General features: G+C 40.5%; 1 protein-coding gene across 4 annotated transcripts in view; it reads left to right on the top strand.

The window, feature by feature from the left end:
- Positions 1-16,011, top strand: part of SH3RF1 (SH3 domain containing ring finger 1) — a 178,651-nt gene that overhangs the window by 141,618 nt on the left and 21,022 nt on the right. For 3 of the 4 annotated variants that reach the window (XM_078069425.1, XM_036087548.2, XM_078069426.1), the window contains 4 exons: positions 3,231-3,377; positions 11,095-11,231; positions 12,431-12,601; positions 15,036-15,295. In XM_078069425.1, coding sequence (XP_077925551.1) covers positions 3,231-3,377; positions 11,095-11,231; positions 12,431-12,601; positions 15,036-15,295 — 715 coding nt within the window. The remainder of the gene's footprint in view (positions 1-3,230; positions 3,378-11,094; positions 11,232-12,430; positions 12,602-15,035; positions 15,296-16,011) is intronic. The other variant, XM_036087549.2, reaches the window with a different exon arrangement.

The following is a 16,011-nucleotide window of genomic DNA, read 5'->3' as shown; positions in this document are numbered from 1 at the left end:
AGAGCTATTTTTGTTTTGGTTGCAGTAGCTTCGGAAACAAGGCTTTCTGTGTTCCATTAAAACAGTTTCCCCTTCAACCATTCCACCCCTCCTCCCATATTCTAATACATTCTGTTTTAGGTGGGAATGTGTTGCCTCAGGGAGAAGTTATTTCAAGAAGCCGATGGGAGATGTTTCAAGTGCTGCCTGGCTTCCCCAGCCCAGGTTTACAGAAAATACTACTTGTCTAGTGTACTGTGTACATTGGAAGGAACCACAGTCCATAATAAAGCAATGATGATGTGTAACATAGGTGACAGGCAAACATTCTGTTAACCGTGGAGATCGGTGTATATGGAAAGATGGCTCATGGGAGACTTTAAAATAGGACTGTCCTTTTCTTTGCCCCGCAAAGGACCAAGCAGGAGATTTGACTCCTCCTGCTCTGGCCCGTTTTTTTTTTTTTTTTTTTTCCCCTTCCTTTCCTTTCCTTTCCTTTTTTCTTTCCTTTCCCTTCCTTCCTTCCTTCCTTCCTTCCTTCCTTCCTCAATGCTGAGAAAAAGGATATTTTATTATCTTGACTTGGCCCATTTTCTCTCTTGCTTTTCCTTAATTAGGTTTGGTTCCACTTAGAAAATCTGCAGTAAGGAGCCCAAAGAAGTGAGTTTTCATTTTCCTCTCACCTGACTGGAATCTACATATAGGCAGTCAGTGCTGGTGTGATGGCGCTTTTCAGCTCACCTTTCCATCATATGGGTAGAACCTTATCCTTATGTTTCTATATAGAATTTACAGATCTCTCCAGGACATCCAAACTGTAGGCAACAGGATGGGGAAATGGGACAGAAGAAAGGAGCAAGGGGCTTGCTTGCTATTATATTTGGTGACTATTGAGTAAAGGCTGAACTTTCAAATACATAAATTGGAAGATTTTTTATGGACTGTGCTGTCCAGGTGAGTCACCAAAACAAATATGCACAGATGTCTGTAACTGACATCTGTAAAAGCATATGATGCTATAAGTAAGACATTTTGTTTCCTCCTCTGGCCTCTGCTAGCTGGAAGAATGCTTCCTAATATTAAGTGTTTTTGTGGCATTTTTGTATCGCCGATGGCTTCAGGGGAGCCAGAGGTGCGCCCACTCATTTCCATTTGCTTTCCCCACCTCTTTCCCTCTCCACAGAGCCCTTTCTCGTGGGGGAGCCCAAACTAATTTGCCATTCCATGAGGAAAAGAGAACGGTAGAAAGTCAATTTTTCCCAATTCAGGGCATTTATTCTGGACATGCTCACCCTCAGCCAATTTACTTCTGCTGCTGCTGCTTAGTCATTCTTGGGTGACTTTGATCTGTTTTTACTCCAGGGTTAGGAGTGGCCCTGTGTTGGCTGGTGCCTGCAGGAGTCTCAGTGTTCACTGTTCCGCTCCCATGTCCATGATGGCGGACACCTTGGAGGGCCTCTGGTCCAACTCCCAAGACAATAAACTCATTAGCAGTTAACTATCTCGACTCCCAGCCTGTGGCTTTTAGAGAAACATCAGTCAGTCATGAGATCTCTCTTAGATATTTGTAGGGTCAGGCCCAGGAAGCTGTATTTTGGTGTTTTTTTCTACCCCAAAGATTCTATGATAATGGCGTGCACTTGGAAGTGAGCTTCATTGTATCTTCTCAGAAAGACTCCCTCTTTTATGTGGTGTCAACTTACAAATGTCCTTGGGGTATGTATTTAAACAGATTTATTGGTTAAAACAGCTATAGGCCATTGGATTTTATGCTAGGATGAAAAATCAGTGTGCTTCCCATTAGAAATTGACTGGAAATAGACTTTGGTTCATAGGAGAGACAAAAAAATGAGGGTTTGGGGAGAAACTCTTGTGAGGTCATCCCTTAGATCTGCTTAGTTTAAGCCTTTGGTCCAATCAGTGTATGAGCTAACAGGTACAGATGTGATTTTAAAAGGGTGTGGATTCCATGTATAACACAGATTTATTTGTGGAAATAAATTGTGTGCTGTGATGCTGATTATCCTGCCCTTGGTAAGGCCTAACCCAGCAGGGAAACTCAAAGTTTCCTTCAGGCTTCTGGGAACTAATCTCAGGAGCTTTTCTTTGTCTTGATAATCTTTTTCTTAACATAGGGGAATTGAGGGAACTATGTTTGGGATTAAGTTTTGTTTTGTTTTTTTAAGAATTTTTTTTTTTTTAATTTGACAGAGAGAGACAGCGAGAGAGGGAACACAAGCAGGGGGAGTGGGAGAGGGAGAAGCAGGCCTCCCGCTGAGCAGGGAGCCCGATGCGGGGCTCGATCCCAGGACCCTGGGATCATGACCTGAGCCAAAGGCAGACGCTTAATGACTGAGCCACCCAGGCGCCCCGGGATTAAGTTTTATTACAAAAGGCCTGGCATTGTTGGTGTATCATTGTTTCCTTGGGGGAACAAGGTACCAGCCAACCACATTCCTTTAATAATGGAGGAAAAACATCCCAGTTGTGTGGGAACCTACACACCTACTTCTGCAGCATCAAGTAATGATGGCATTCTGTGTTGGACCTGATATTCAACATGAGTGAAATTGATCGAATAACTGAACACAGGCAATGAAATGACCTGAATAACTCAATTTCTTTCTAGTAAATTAATCTTGGATAGTATCAAGGATAAGACACCTTTTGAAAACAGCTAATTTGGCTTGACATTGTTCCTTTAAAGGTTTTATAAATAATTACCTGCTCTAGGCATGTCTAGGCAGCTGCATTTTAATTATGCATCCCCACTGAAAAGTAGAAGTCATGAAAAATGATCCCGAGAATAACAAAATACCTTAAGCACTTCACATAGATTTACATATTGATAGACAGGTGAGTATTCAGCCTCAACCTACCTTAACAGGATCTTCAGGGAAATTGCTAGTGGGCTAGTCAAGCACGAGACTAACCATCTGAAAGGTCAGTTTGGTTCACAGTGGCATCCCAAGTGAAGCAGTGTGTTATTGTGAAAGCCAACAGCAGTTGAATTCTGTATGAAAACCATCGCAGTGGCCAGTATTTGGCATGTGACCGCCCAGTGTCGAATACAGATTAGGTAATCAGTAAATGTAGATTGAATAAACTTAAAGAGCTTTTGCCTTCCCCAAATAGAAACGACAGATACATATATTTTTTAAATTGTGACTTGCCTCCCCAAGGTTTAGCCAGTACAATCTGTTGTATTAAATGGAGTTGTCTTTTAATTAACTTTTTTTTCCTCTTGGCAGGTTCATATAAGTACCACCGGGTTAATTGTGACCCCACCCCCCAGCAGTCCAGTGACAACTGGCCCCTCGTTCACTTTCCCGTCGGATGTTCCTTACCCAGCTGCCCTTGGAGTGAGTACAGCTTCTCCATCTCTGTTTCTCTCTCAGGTATTTAGTCCCATTAATCTGGCACACCCCACCGCCTAACACCTGCAGTTTACATTGACACTTGTTAGGTGGGGGTGGATCGCTTTCATCTGTTATCTCTGTTCATCTCACAGAAAAAATGAGAAAGTCTCTTGCCTACAGCCTGCATAATTTTTAACAGTGAGGATCAGTGGCCTGAAGCCATTAGAAGACTTCTATAAAATCCTTTTAATTTTCATTAATGTTCAGCCTGATTTCCCGAAGGCTTAACCGAACATTTCTTTTTCATTTCTTTTCAGTTTCTAGACTTCACTTACTTCTTACAAAGACACCTTTATAGAAATACTGAGGAAATCAGGATCCCAAAAGCTAAACAGTTTGCTTTGAGTCACAGGATGAGTCGATTCCAAATCTCTCCATTTATGATTCACCTTTTGGTTTCCCGTCTTCCACTATGATAGCTGCAGCTATGCTCCCTTGGAATCCTCCCTCAGATTGTGTTGATTTTCCTTCTGAAGACATCGCATCCTAAAGAGTCTAAACACTAATTGCTTTACAACATCCTCACGGGAGAAATTAATAGGAGAAATTAGGGCAGCCAAGGGAGATAGATACAAAGAATAACACTATGGAGAGAAAAAAGGGAAGAAGAAACAAGCAAATTCAACCTTACGTAGCAGAAACACAGTAGTTTAAATCCCTGTTTCCTGAAATTGCAGGCACATGAACTACAAGGAACCGGCAATTGTGAGACATCTTTCATCCAGGCCAATGCCTTGCTTATGCTTTCAGACTGTTTCTTTCAGTGCTGAGTCGAATGAGAATAGAAAAGATAGATCCCTGCATCAGATCTCCCCAGCGGGCCCCAGCCCTGCAAATCGCTTTAGAGTCTCACCTAGCTGTGATGCTCTCAGAGAAACAGTGTGGCCCAGTGATGGGAATACAGACCTGAGCTGAAAGCCCAGCTCAGCCACTTACTTGTTTACATGACCATGAAAAGTTACTCAACCTCTTTAAGCTTCAGTATCCCTACCTGTAAAATGAAACTAATACTATCTACTTTGGAGAATCCGCACCATGCCTAGAATGTAGTAGGGATGACTATTCCTGATCTCGTTATTGGTCTCGATTGAGGACTGTTGCAAGGTGGGCCTGTGACACGTGCCGCTGGTTGGCTCTCAGAATGCCTTGGAGGGCCTGGTTCATTGTGTTACGGTTTCTCTGCTCTCTGTACCAGGAATAGTGAGGCTTCTAGGCAGCTGGTTTGTTTTTAGGTTGTGGATTTTATATATGTTGTAAAGATTATGTTTCCTTCTGCTAGAATGCTAGAGCCAAATCTGTACCCCGCCCCGACCTAGGACCTCACGACATATTAGCACATTAGTCAAGATGTTGGCTCCATCTAGTTTTATTGTCCTCATTTTCCTTTTGCCTCATTTTACTTTGAAACAAGGTGGGATATAAATAAATGTGGAGTTAGTACCTAGCTTGACTTAGACCTTAGAAAACTTTTTATAGAGTCAAGCATGTTCTTGTATTTAAATGGAAGTTAATAATGTTCTGGTTAGAGGTTAAAGTTGTATTTTTTTTTTTTATTTCCAGAACGATTACACTACCTTGATAGTACCACTGTTTGGTGCAGGAAAAGTTGTGTTGATTCTTCTGGGGAGAAGATGAAATTCAGTTAACTTTTATTGAAATGTGGTTTCCATGAGATTCTGTTAGCTCCGGGTGTTTTGACCAGAGCCAAGTTCCATAATCATCCTGCCCTCTTATCTCCAGAGAAGACTCTCTCCTTTCCTTCCTTCCCACCCCAATACATACACAACCAGTTGATATTTCCATTTCCAGATGATTACATGGAAAAATTCTAGCATAATTTCTTAAGAGAAAAAGGCTGCTTTTTCTGATCTTAGAAAAATTAATTAGTGGAAAAGACAGAGCTGGCTGAATTTCAGCCCTTGTGGGCTGAAAATTTTACAGTGTAGTAAATGGCCAGTTGCTCTTAGCTGGAGGCACACTCTAGGGCAAATCAATGAGACCGGTCACAAGAGAGCATGAATATACAAAAATTAATTTACATTCAACCATTTCATCCTAGGATTATATAAGAAAGCCTGCATGTTAAGCAAGAGGAAGGTTTATTAAACAGTATGTCTACTTTGCCAATTCCATTTAATGAAAAACTAATTATAAACAGACCTGTCTGTCATCCCAGGAGATGTCTAGATCTCAAAGTCCCTGGTAGGGACTGGCAGCAATGTTTTGAATTTAATATGTTAAGTTAAAGTGGGGGAAAAAAATCTCAGTAGCATGTACCCTCTGTATCTTACATTAATCATGGCAAGTATCCTATTTAAAATTTGAAATATTTTCAAAGAATTTGAGCACAATCACAGCAATAATATGCAGCTTGGTAGAGAGAAAACGATGCTTTTCATGGTGTGGATTTATTAGGTAACAAATGCCAACACTAGAGTAGGAAATGAAATTATTTCTAGTATTTTTATCATGAATTGAGACTTTCTAATCTTTTACGCAGAATGAAGTTAGGAGCATATTGTCCTATACATTTCACATGTAACAGTTAAAATGTTAGATCTCTAATATTAGGAGCAAAACTAGCATTATATCTATCTAATTCAGACATCAGGCTATTAATAGTAGTGAGGGTTTTTTTTTCCAACTAATTTTGTGAAGGGAGAAAGATGAGGATCTGTATTAGTCTCATATTTTCTGCACAAGGGCAGAAGAACTCTTAAATGAGTGATTAAGAAGCCCCAATCCCCTGTACCAGCTGAGAGGTGTTTAGCTGCAAGATGTCACAGTTAGGCAGGCCAGTAAAGACCAAGCTGTGGCCAGCTTATAGACCGACTGCATTCCAAAAATGCATAACCCTAACTAAAAAAATTTTACACATACACACATGGTGTGTCTGTGCGTGTATTTAGAGAAGCAAATTAAATGATGTCAGGTTCTCAGAATAGCCAACATGTAATTAGTCCATTGGAGCCCATGGTGGAAGGCTCAGCAGGACTCACTGCTATCGACAGGATCAGGGAAGGGCTCTGGAAGTCGGGGAATGGAACTGCCAATGTCAATAGTTTGAGAGGTACAAGTTGAGCCCTTGGAATTGGTGGGAGTTCTGAAAATCAGGATTAGAATATGGCCAGAACGTTCCCAGCAACAACAGAAAAGGACTCCAGCATCTCAGGAGCCAAGGCCTCTTGATCCATATCATGTTGTCCTAAGAGAGGTAGAAGCACAGAACGTTTTCTCATTTGTGAAAAGCTCACTGAGGATCTGTTAACTTCTGTCTGCAAAGCTGGGTGACAGCAATACAAGATGAGTAAAACAGTGTTCTGAGTTCACAGTCTCATGTATCATAACAACAGCTTCTCTTTATTGGGCTTCTGCTGTGCTTCAGGGTACTGGGAAAGACAGCTTTACCTAAACTATTTCTAATTATAACTCCATCTCACAGATTGGGTATATTAAGGCATAGAGACCTTATGTAATTTATACAAAGCCAATTAATATCAGAGATATCTCTTCTTATGAATCAAATGTAGAACAAGAGATCTATAATTTGTGAGGGAAATTCCATTCCTGGAGAGATTTTTTAAAAGTGCCAAATTCTTAATTACATCTTCCCCTTTAGACATCATCTAAGCATCTATTTCTAGTATTTTTTAAATATATTCTTTAATTTTATTTCTTTTTCTTCATAGCTGTACCCACAACTGACTGGCTTCATTCCATTGAGCATCCAGTTGAGACTTAAGAGTTGGGACCTTCCATCTTTATCTTAATTTTATTGAATTCTGACACCTAAGGGTTTTTTTTTAATCACTAGTGTCAGTATTTCCACTTTTCTACTTCCTACTCATTGTCATAAAATAAAGCAAACTATTCACATAATTGCACAAACCCTGCTCTACACAGACAGTAATGCTGCTGAAATTGCTAACACTCCTGACTTGAGGGAGCATAACGACACAGCAGCTTGAACTGTTTCTCCATCAGCCTATATACATGCATCTGGGTTCAGTACCCAGAGAGGCTATTTAGAGATGTTGATGTGTAGGGTTGAAAGTGGGTTGACTGGAAATCAGATGTTGAGAAAAAAAAAAAAAAAGATTCTGGCATTGGGGGATATTACATGGTATTTGCCCAAGGGACCGAGAAATGCCCAAAGTCTATCCTGCCAGTCACTTTTCTACCCTGGGAGATAGAAATGGATGTGAGGGAAATACACACCTAAAGGACAATTGGAAAGAAAATGAATCCTTTATTGTCAGTTGAACTTATGCCCCAAACTCCAAAGCACTTTACCAGCAAAGCACTTTACTGGTAAGGTGGCCTGCAGCCCATGGCCCGGCTTAAAACCTAATGGATCTTGTCACCTATCTTTAGCCAAATCCAGACCTAACCACTCTTCGGTCGCATGAAAGGGCAAAAAGAGGAGAGAGCACTGGAGTGGAGTGGTATCACACCCACACACTTCAACTTTTCACTCACAATGTGCACTAGCAAATGTGGCTTCTCTGGCTTAGAATCCAGCCCTTTCAGAAAGGACACTTTGCTGGGGTTCATTCTAACATAGGAGGGAAATCAAGGACTGCCGTAAGACACTGAGCCAAGATTAGAATCTATGTTTTTCTGACCCCAAAGCCCACGCTCCTTCTACAGTGTAAAGCTGATGCTGCTTTCAAGGTCAGTAGGGTGAGGGGACAGAACAGAACCCGGACGTGGCAAAGTGTGATCATTTCACATTAGCGGACCACTGTCCTGTTTTTAAGCTAAATGTTATTCAGAAATAGCAATTCTTGCCTCAGACCATTACCACAGACTGTGAACAGAAGATCTGAATCTATAGAAACACAAGGAGGAAGCTCATTTTTAATGAATATCAGAATAACATCCCATTTTCTACATTAGTATTTCTGTGGTCTGGCCCATAGTTCTAGACAACTTTACTTTGATAATACAGACCTGCTGCCTTTCCATAAAATAAAACTCAAGTGATGAGCGCTTAAGCTATTAATTTAGTATGCAATGTCTAGTGAAAATGGCATTTAAGTGTGGGATTTGGTTCTGAACAATATTAAGCTAACAAAATATGAGCAAAATGTGATCTCTACTTCTTGCAGGCCCATAGATTTTTTTCTTTTTCTTTTTTTTTTTTTTGCTGCTGGTGGAGAGTGTGTCTTGGCCTCTGGTGCCTGCTCTGGCCTGGACTATAAAATAATAAGCAGGTCTCCAGGTCAGCTCTGGGTGAATGAAAGGCTGTGGTTTGCTCTGTAGAAATTTCAGGTCTTGCAGGATAGCAAACTGCCTGAAGCACAACACGCAGTGGATTACCTTTTGAACTTCCACATCACCAGATTATTTCAGTTTAAGTTGTTTATAAAGCAACCCACAGTACTTCCTAGTCAGTCACAGCTCTGGACTCACCCGAGCCCTATCATTTTACCAACCCCAGAGGGCTGAACAACATCTAGGAATCTGATTTTAATCAGACTCTCTCTCTTGGTCTTTGTGTGCTTATATACCGAGTACATGTGCACACACATATGCACATTTCCCCCAAAGATATGTAACCCAACATTGGGGGGAAAAAAAATCTGTCCAATTTTATTAAGACTGTTTCAACCACAAAATAGAGAGAAATAACTGCATTTTCTCTCAAGCACAACCTTTGGGATCTTTCAGAATATCCTCTTCTAAGCCATATCTCCAATGACTTCTAACTAACTCTTTGTGAAAGGGATGTACATGAAACATTTGTTTACTGTATTTTTTAACTGTAAGAGCTGACCTTTTTTTTACATTTTGTTAACAGAATGTGACATGTTTTTATCAGGTCCGTAGATGTTTTTTTGCCTTTTTCTTCTTAGGGCTAATTTAGTACAGCCTCTGTTTTAATAAAGTTAAGATATAACAGACAATTTTAATTTCCTTTCCTCTTGAAAATAGAATTCTACTCAGATTGTGAAATGGAGGTTTTTGCTTCTGGGCCTTAGGTACTATTTTAAGTAATTTCCAGGAGCAGTTCTCATTGGGCTCCTTGTTGAGCATGTGCACTGGCCTTCCTCCTTCCCACAGCCACGCTCTTTGGAGATTGGGCTTCGGAAGATTTCAGTGGAAATCATTTGAGTGGTAATTTTACAGTGTCCATATATTACCCGGTGTACAGTCTAGACGTTTTATCTTGCCCGACAAGCTACCAATGTGTTGTTATTACCAGTGAACTGCCCGGGTCATGTGTGCTGAGTGTTTTACCAGGATTATCTTTGTTTCTCTCTCCTTTGTCACTGGGAGGAGCCCGAATGGAGTGAATGCTTGACCTCCTGGTCAAAGGTTTTGAGGACTCTAAGCCCCAGCGCATGCAATTCTAGAGTTGTAGCAAATCTTAAGACTGCCATATTTTGTATGGAGAGTGTGAGTAACGTTCATGCAGTTCTAACTCTCTGAACTGGCCTCTGCCTTGTCCAGGTTAGCACTCTGTAAGCAGCTCTGCGCCTCATTTATTTCTGCACTGAATGTTCCACAACACCTTCAGCTTCGGTATGGGAAAAATCCTTCTCCAAAGTCACTTCAGCAAAAAATTAAATATAATGTGTGAAACGGTTGCCACATATGTCTAGAATTCTGAAATTTTTTTCTACTTAGTTTATTGTGTTTCTGGAACTATGTACATTAACAGGCAGATGAAGCAAATGTTGATGAGATGTGAATTTTTATTTCACGAAATAGAAACAAAGTGACTGTTACGAACTATATTTAGAGATCATTGGGTTTTTCGTATTTATACGCTGATGTGTGAAAGCCATTTATGCTTTCCTAGGTGCATTCTTTAGTTTTCTTATTTCTCTTTTAATTCAGTTTTTACATCTAGTGGTTCAAAGATTTGGGAAGGCCGAGGTGGGGGTCCAGGGAAGTCTTTGTGTGCCTGTTTTCCCAGGAGTTTCAGTATACAGACCCTGAAGAATCATCTGGGGTTTATAGATCAGAAAGTAACAATTGCTCCATTGATTTTCAAAAGGCATGGAATCCTGTAGGCAGAACCCCATTAGGCTGTGCCCATAAAGGAACCAGCAGCTTTTCACTGGTGTACTTGTTAAAGATTACCAGCCTTGATAGTACTAAATTTCAAAAGCTGGCAAAGTTAAGAAAAGAATAAGCAAAAGTAGCAACAATAGCCCAGTGATTGTGGCTTGCTATTGTTTGGGCTTTTTGGAAACCAGGCATCAAAGGAAATTTTCTTCTGAAGGAATGGTTTGAGATATAGTGCAGCTGAATTGTTCTGTGTTGTGTTTAAGTTACAAGTTACAGAAACAATCACAAATTAATTCCTAGCAAGCAGTGTGACATTATAGCTGCCCGCTTGAAAAGCGTTGGGGTTCTTATCCAGGTCTATACTGAAAAATGTTATTAATCTTAAAATTACATGCTGTTGTTCCATTTTTTTCTTTCCCTCTTCCCCAGTGTCATTACTTACTGTTTGCTAAAAAAGTTGCTGTGGTTCTAAGATCTTAAAGGAGAACAAGGGATGAGTTTTTTTTTAAAAGGAGGCTTTCTTCCAAGGTAGCCTGCTGGTTCTGCTCCCTGTGGATTCCATTCAGGTCTTTTCCTGTGGATTCCTGATTCCTCTTCCCTCCCACCTTCCATAAAAGATGTAAATAAATAAATCATTCATTCTTCTTCTCTCTCTCTCTCTCTGTCCTCATACCAGACGATGAATCCTCCTCTTCCACCGCCCCCTTCACTGTCCTCCACACCTCCGGGCGCTGCTGCTGGAATGGGACTGAGGCCCACAGCGGGACCCGCAGACCAGATTGCACATTTACGGCCTCAGACTCGCCCCAGTGTGTAAGTGAGGGTGTCATTTATTACTGCTTTAAAGTTCATTTCAGACTAAGCCCAAACAGCAGAGGTAGAGAAACACCTTTCTGATGGGAGCCGGTGACAGGCTTATGGCTCACCAAAGTGGTTTGTGTTCTGCAAACTTACACCCAGTCGTGCATATAACTAGGAAACTGCTGAAACAAAATGGGTCCAACACATGAGCTTGCTAGGGAGCCATTCTGCTAAGTGAAGGCCTTTTACAGTTTAGGGAAACGTAGTGTTCGCTTCTTCATAATACTATGTGTACATGGAGCCATCTTTTTGTATAAGTCCTGTTTGAGCATTTTGTCTCCAATTTCATTCCTTGCATTAGGATACTAAGGAACAGGAAGGTATTCCACACAAATCAGATCTAGAGGGAGTGTGCATGTGAAAAGCTGTAAGTCCCCAGCATTAAGTATCCAGAAAAGTCTCATTGTCTCATTGTCTTGTTCAACGCTTACCAATGGCAGAATACAGCTAGATTTTTGTGGCTCCTACATTGTGTGATTTTATACGTGGAACACTTTAGAGCCCTGGTTAAAACAAACAAACAAACAAACCACTATTGGTTAGTGTTGCCTGCCTGGTTTCCATATGTTGGTGGCACAGTCACCTTGCATTGTGGGGTGGTTTTGCACTCTATGATCTGGGCTTTTTTTCCTTTTGACTTTTTCAAATTCAGTATTTTTCCTGCTGAGCATACAAAAGCAGGTGCAACCCAAGCCTCTAGGTTCAGCTTGTGTGTGGAAGGCAGCGCGTTGTGCCTCCCAGTGGGATTTCGTGCCATATGTCCTCATTCAGGGCTACTTCCCACATCTAACAAGTGCCATTTGAAGAGCTCAAGTTTCCCAGTGGGTCCCTAATCCCCAGCAGCAGGTTAGGCACTTTGGGAAGCTGCATAATTCTTTCACACCCCACAAATACCATTTGGTGGGATAGTCACCTTCACACTGGGGGGACCAGGTTGGCAGTTCTTAATCAGGAAGGCGTCTGTCTTTTAAATGTAGGCCACTAAACCTCTTTCAATGGAAAATTACCAATGCTACTTACAGGTTAGAGGATTATATTTTCTGTTTACATCTGTATGGAATATTCAAGACTTTGTACCAAGGAAGAGTTTTTGTGCATCCTGGGGTTTATCTGTTACTCAGCCTGAAATCACATACTCTTTTCTATTCTAGGTATGTTGCTATATATCCATACACTCCCCGGAAAGAGGACGAGCTGGAGCTGAGGAAAGGGGAGATGTTTTTAGTGTTTGAGCGTTGCCAGGACGGCTGGTTCAAAGGGACATCGATGCATACCAGCAAGATAGGGGTTTTCCCTGGCAATTATGTGGCACCAGTCACAAGGTATGGTTTTAAGTAAATGGTTTACTAAGTTCTAAACAGAGAAGCTTTGTTCTTTTCCATGGTTTTCAGCCTATCCAAGATTCCTTCTCACACTATAATTGCCTGTTACATAGCCAAGATTTTAAAAATTCATATCTATACTTGCTGAAATCCCTTCTAACTCTAAAATTCTTAGCTTACTTTTCACATGAGTATATGTGAAATTGTATGTTTCTACCAATATATGTACTGGGTTTTAAGTTATTTGTTTGAAGTTATATGTCAGAGGATCCAACTATACCAATTTTCAACACTTTTCTGCTCAAAAATAAAAAATATCATGTTTAGTATAAACAAAAGCTATATTATTAACATGTTTACATAACACTTACTATATGCCAGGCAGGCAGATTTCGAAATGCATATTACACATAATAACCCTTGAGTCCTTAAGCAACTTGTTGATGTAGTTGCTATTATTATCCCCACTTAATAGATGAGAAAACAGAGGCACAGAGAGATTAAATAACTTGTCTGAGATCGCACAGTGAAGGAGTGCTTAAACCTAGGTGTCTGGCTCTATATTTATTCCAATAGTTTGGTGATTACCTTGGAATTCTGGCAATTAATTTCTATAATATAGTCAGAAATAAAATTCCTTAAATATGACATTGATCCTTCATCCCTCTCAAAAAGGGTGATTTTGCTCCTCAAGGGAATCTGTCAATGTCTCAACACAGTTTTGATTGTTACTCTGGAGGATGTGGGAGGACGTTGCTATTGGCATGTGGTGCACAGAAGCCAAGGATGCTGCTAAATGTCCTATAGTACACAGCACAACCTCCTACCAAAGGGAATTGTCTGACCCAAAATGTCCCTCAGGTTGAAAAACCCTATTATAGGATAATAGGAAGTAAGAGCTTTATGTTTACAAGATTTTCTTTCCTTTTTTTTTTCTCCCAAAATTTATTTAAAGATAGTCCACCTTCTTGTCACTGAGGAAAGTAGCCTTGGAAACTGAATGGAAAGACCTATAATGGCATTGAGGGAGCCCCAGGTTTTAGCTACTGGGCTTTTAATAAATGGTCCAGGTTTAGCTCTGTTAAATCATTCCTCAAACACCCTGATTTTAAATAAATGGCTTAATGAACTGACATGTTTGTCAGCTGTTGGCCTTGATTTATAGGTTGGCCAGCAGCCTAATCAAATGAAAATCACTATTGTTGCAGATGGTGACAGAATGTTAGCTTTAATTTGACTTGCAGATTTTTAATCAATATAAACCATCTTTTCTGTATATGTTAAAATCTACATTCAGGATCCAGAAGATGGCAGATAGACTTGCCCTGGTGAGAAAAAAAACAAACAAAAAACCACCACAACAACTGAGGGAAATAAAACAAACCAAACCACAACAAAGACTAAGCTAATGAAGGAAAGCATTTTCATAACCTTCAAAAACAAATTATTAAAAGTCTCTGGAGAGATGCTTACTTACAATAAATTCTGTTATTTATCATCGTAAATAATAAGGATGTTGGAGTTAATGAAGTATTCTACTTAGTAGAAAGCTACTTTATATAGAATTGTTTAAATGAATTTAGAATATAAAAAAAAATACATGACACAAAACTACATTGAACCTAATTTAATTTAATTCAACCTGTAAATGTTCCTTTAGAGCTGTCTGTATCTGGAGGAATGTAAAAGAACCTTTTCACATGGGCCTGCTATCAAGGAACTTTTACTGAATCAGGAGTATTTACTAAAGAATTTACATGGTAAAAATAATACATTTTGTCATCAAGGACCATAGAAAGAAGAAATTCACATGAAACAATAAAATCATAAGGTCTTAAGCCTAAAACTTAGGCAAGGCTTCTTGAAAAGAAGAGATCTGTGCTGGACCTTGAAACATACATGAGATTAAGACATATCAAGAGAGGCCAGAGAGAATATTCCAAGAGTGTGTGCATATGTGTATGTGCACATGCATGCACGTACACAGGTCCTTGTGTGATGCAGACCTGGGGGCAAGCAGGGAGAAGGGCAAAAAACATGAGCAAAGCTCTGAAAAAGGAGCGAAACTGCTAATGTTATTAGCAGCGATAACAAATAAATCAACTTCTTTGATGGCTGAAGCAGAAGAATCCAGGGCCTTAAAGACAGTGGAGGTGTTGAGCCTTGATATGGAAAGCTGAACCCAGTAACCGCATATTTTTGAGCAAAATACGACATGTAATTTTCTGTGACTCACAATATATTTCCAGACCTTTCTCTCCCTCAGGGCCATCTTTACTTTGAATTTGTGATTCTTACATTTTGTAGAAATAATTCCATTCATTCTTTAAAATGTTCTGTCTCAAAGCCCTCAGTCATTTTTCTTGCCTTTAATTGTTCTCTCCCCCGTTTTGCTGATGGATTGGGCTTTCTGTCTCTGTTTCTGTGTTGGCAGGACCGTGACAAATGCTTCCCAAGCTAAAGTCCCTATGTCTACTGCTGGTCAGACAAGTCGAGGGGTGACTATGGTCAGTCCTTCCACTGCAGGAGGGCCTGCCCAGAAGCTCCAGGGAAATGGTATGGCCGGGAGTCCCAGTGTTGTCCCCACAGCCGTGGTGTCAGCAGCTCACATCCAGACTAGTCCTCAGGCTAAGGTCTTGTTGCACATGACCGGGCAGATGACAGTCAACCAGGCCCGCAATGCTGTGAGGACAGGTAAGGAGGAGACCAGACTGGAAAGTACCCGGAAAGGGGTGCTTGCCTCATACCAGCTCTTCTGTAACGCTGTAGAGAAAAGCAGATGTCGTGTTACAGTAATGAAGAACATTAGGAAATAAAGCAGGCACAGTCTAGTCAGGGGTACTTCACATCTGCTTATTTTGGCTAAGCCTGCCCCGCACATTAATTCAAGCCTGATCTACAGATCGAAAGTCTGAAAGAAATTAGGCTGATCCTAAGAATGTCGATAGGACTTGAAAATATGACTTCTGCAGTCCAGACTGTAGGAGCTCAGATCTCACTGCCGTCAGCCGCGTGACCACAACATCGTACTCCGCTAACCAGTGTGCTGATTATTTCTGATGAACTTAATCTCAAGTCTATTTTAAACCTAATGGGATCTTAAATGACTTTCTTCTTTCTGTAGCATTGAAAACCTACCCAAGGGTCTTGGGTAACAGTGGTGGGGTAAACTTGTAAATTCTATCATAAAAACCAAAAGAAGGAAAATGGTTAGTAAGAAAAGGGAGAAAAATTTTGATTGATGGATGGATTGATTGAAAAGAGAATCATTTTAAAAAGGACTGGAGGCCAACCTAATCTGACACTCTAGAGTACCATCAAAGACAGGCTGTGTCCATAAATCCGTGGAAAGACCTTCTCTCTAACTGAACAGCCTGGGGTTATAGCTAAGTTTCCAAGCTCTCTACAGA

This window comes from Halichoerus grypus, chromosome 3, assembly GCF_964656455.1.
Source record: "Halichoerus grypus chromosome 3, mHalGry1.hap1.1, whole genome shotgun sequence".
Classification (NCBI taxonomy): domain Eukaryota; kingdom Metazoa; phylum Chordata; class Mammalia; order Carnivora; family Phocidae; genus Halichoerus; species Halichoerus grypus.
Note: the sequence above shows the minus strand (reverse complement) of the source record. Positions and strands in the feature narration are given on the sequence as shown.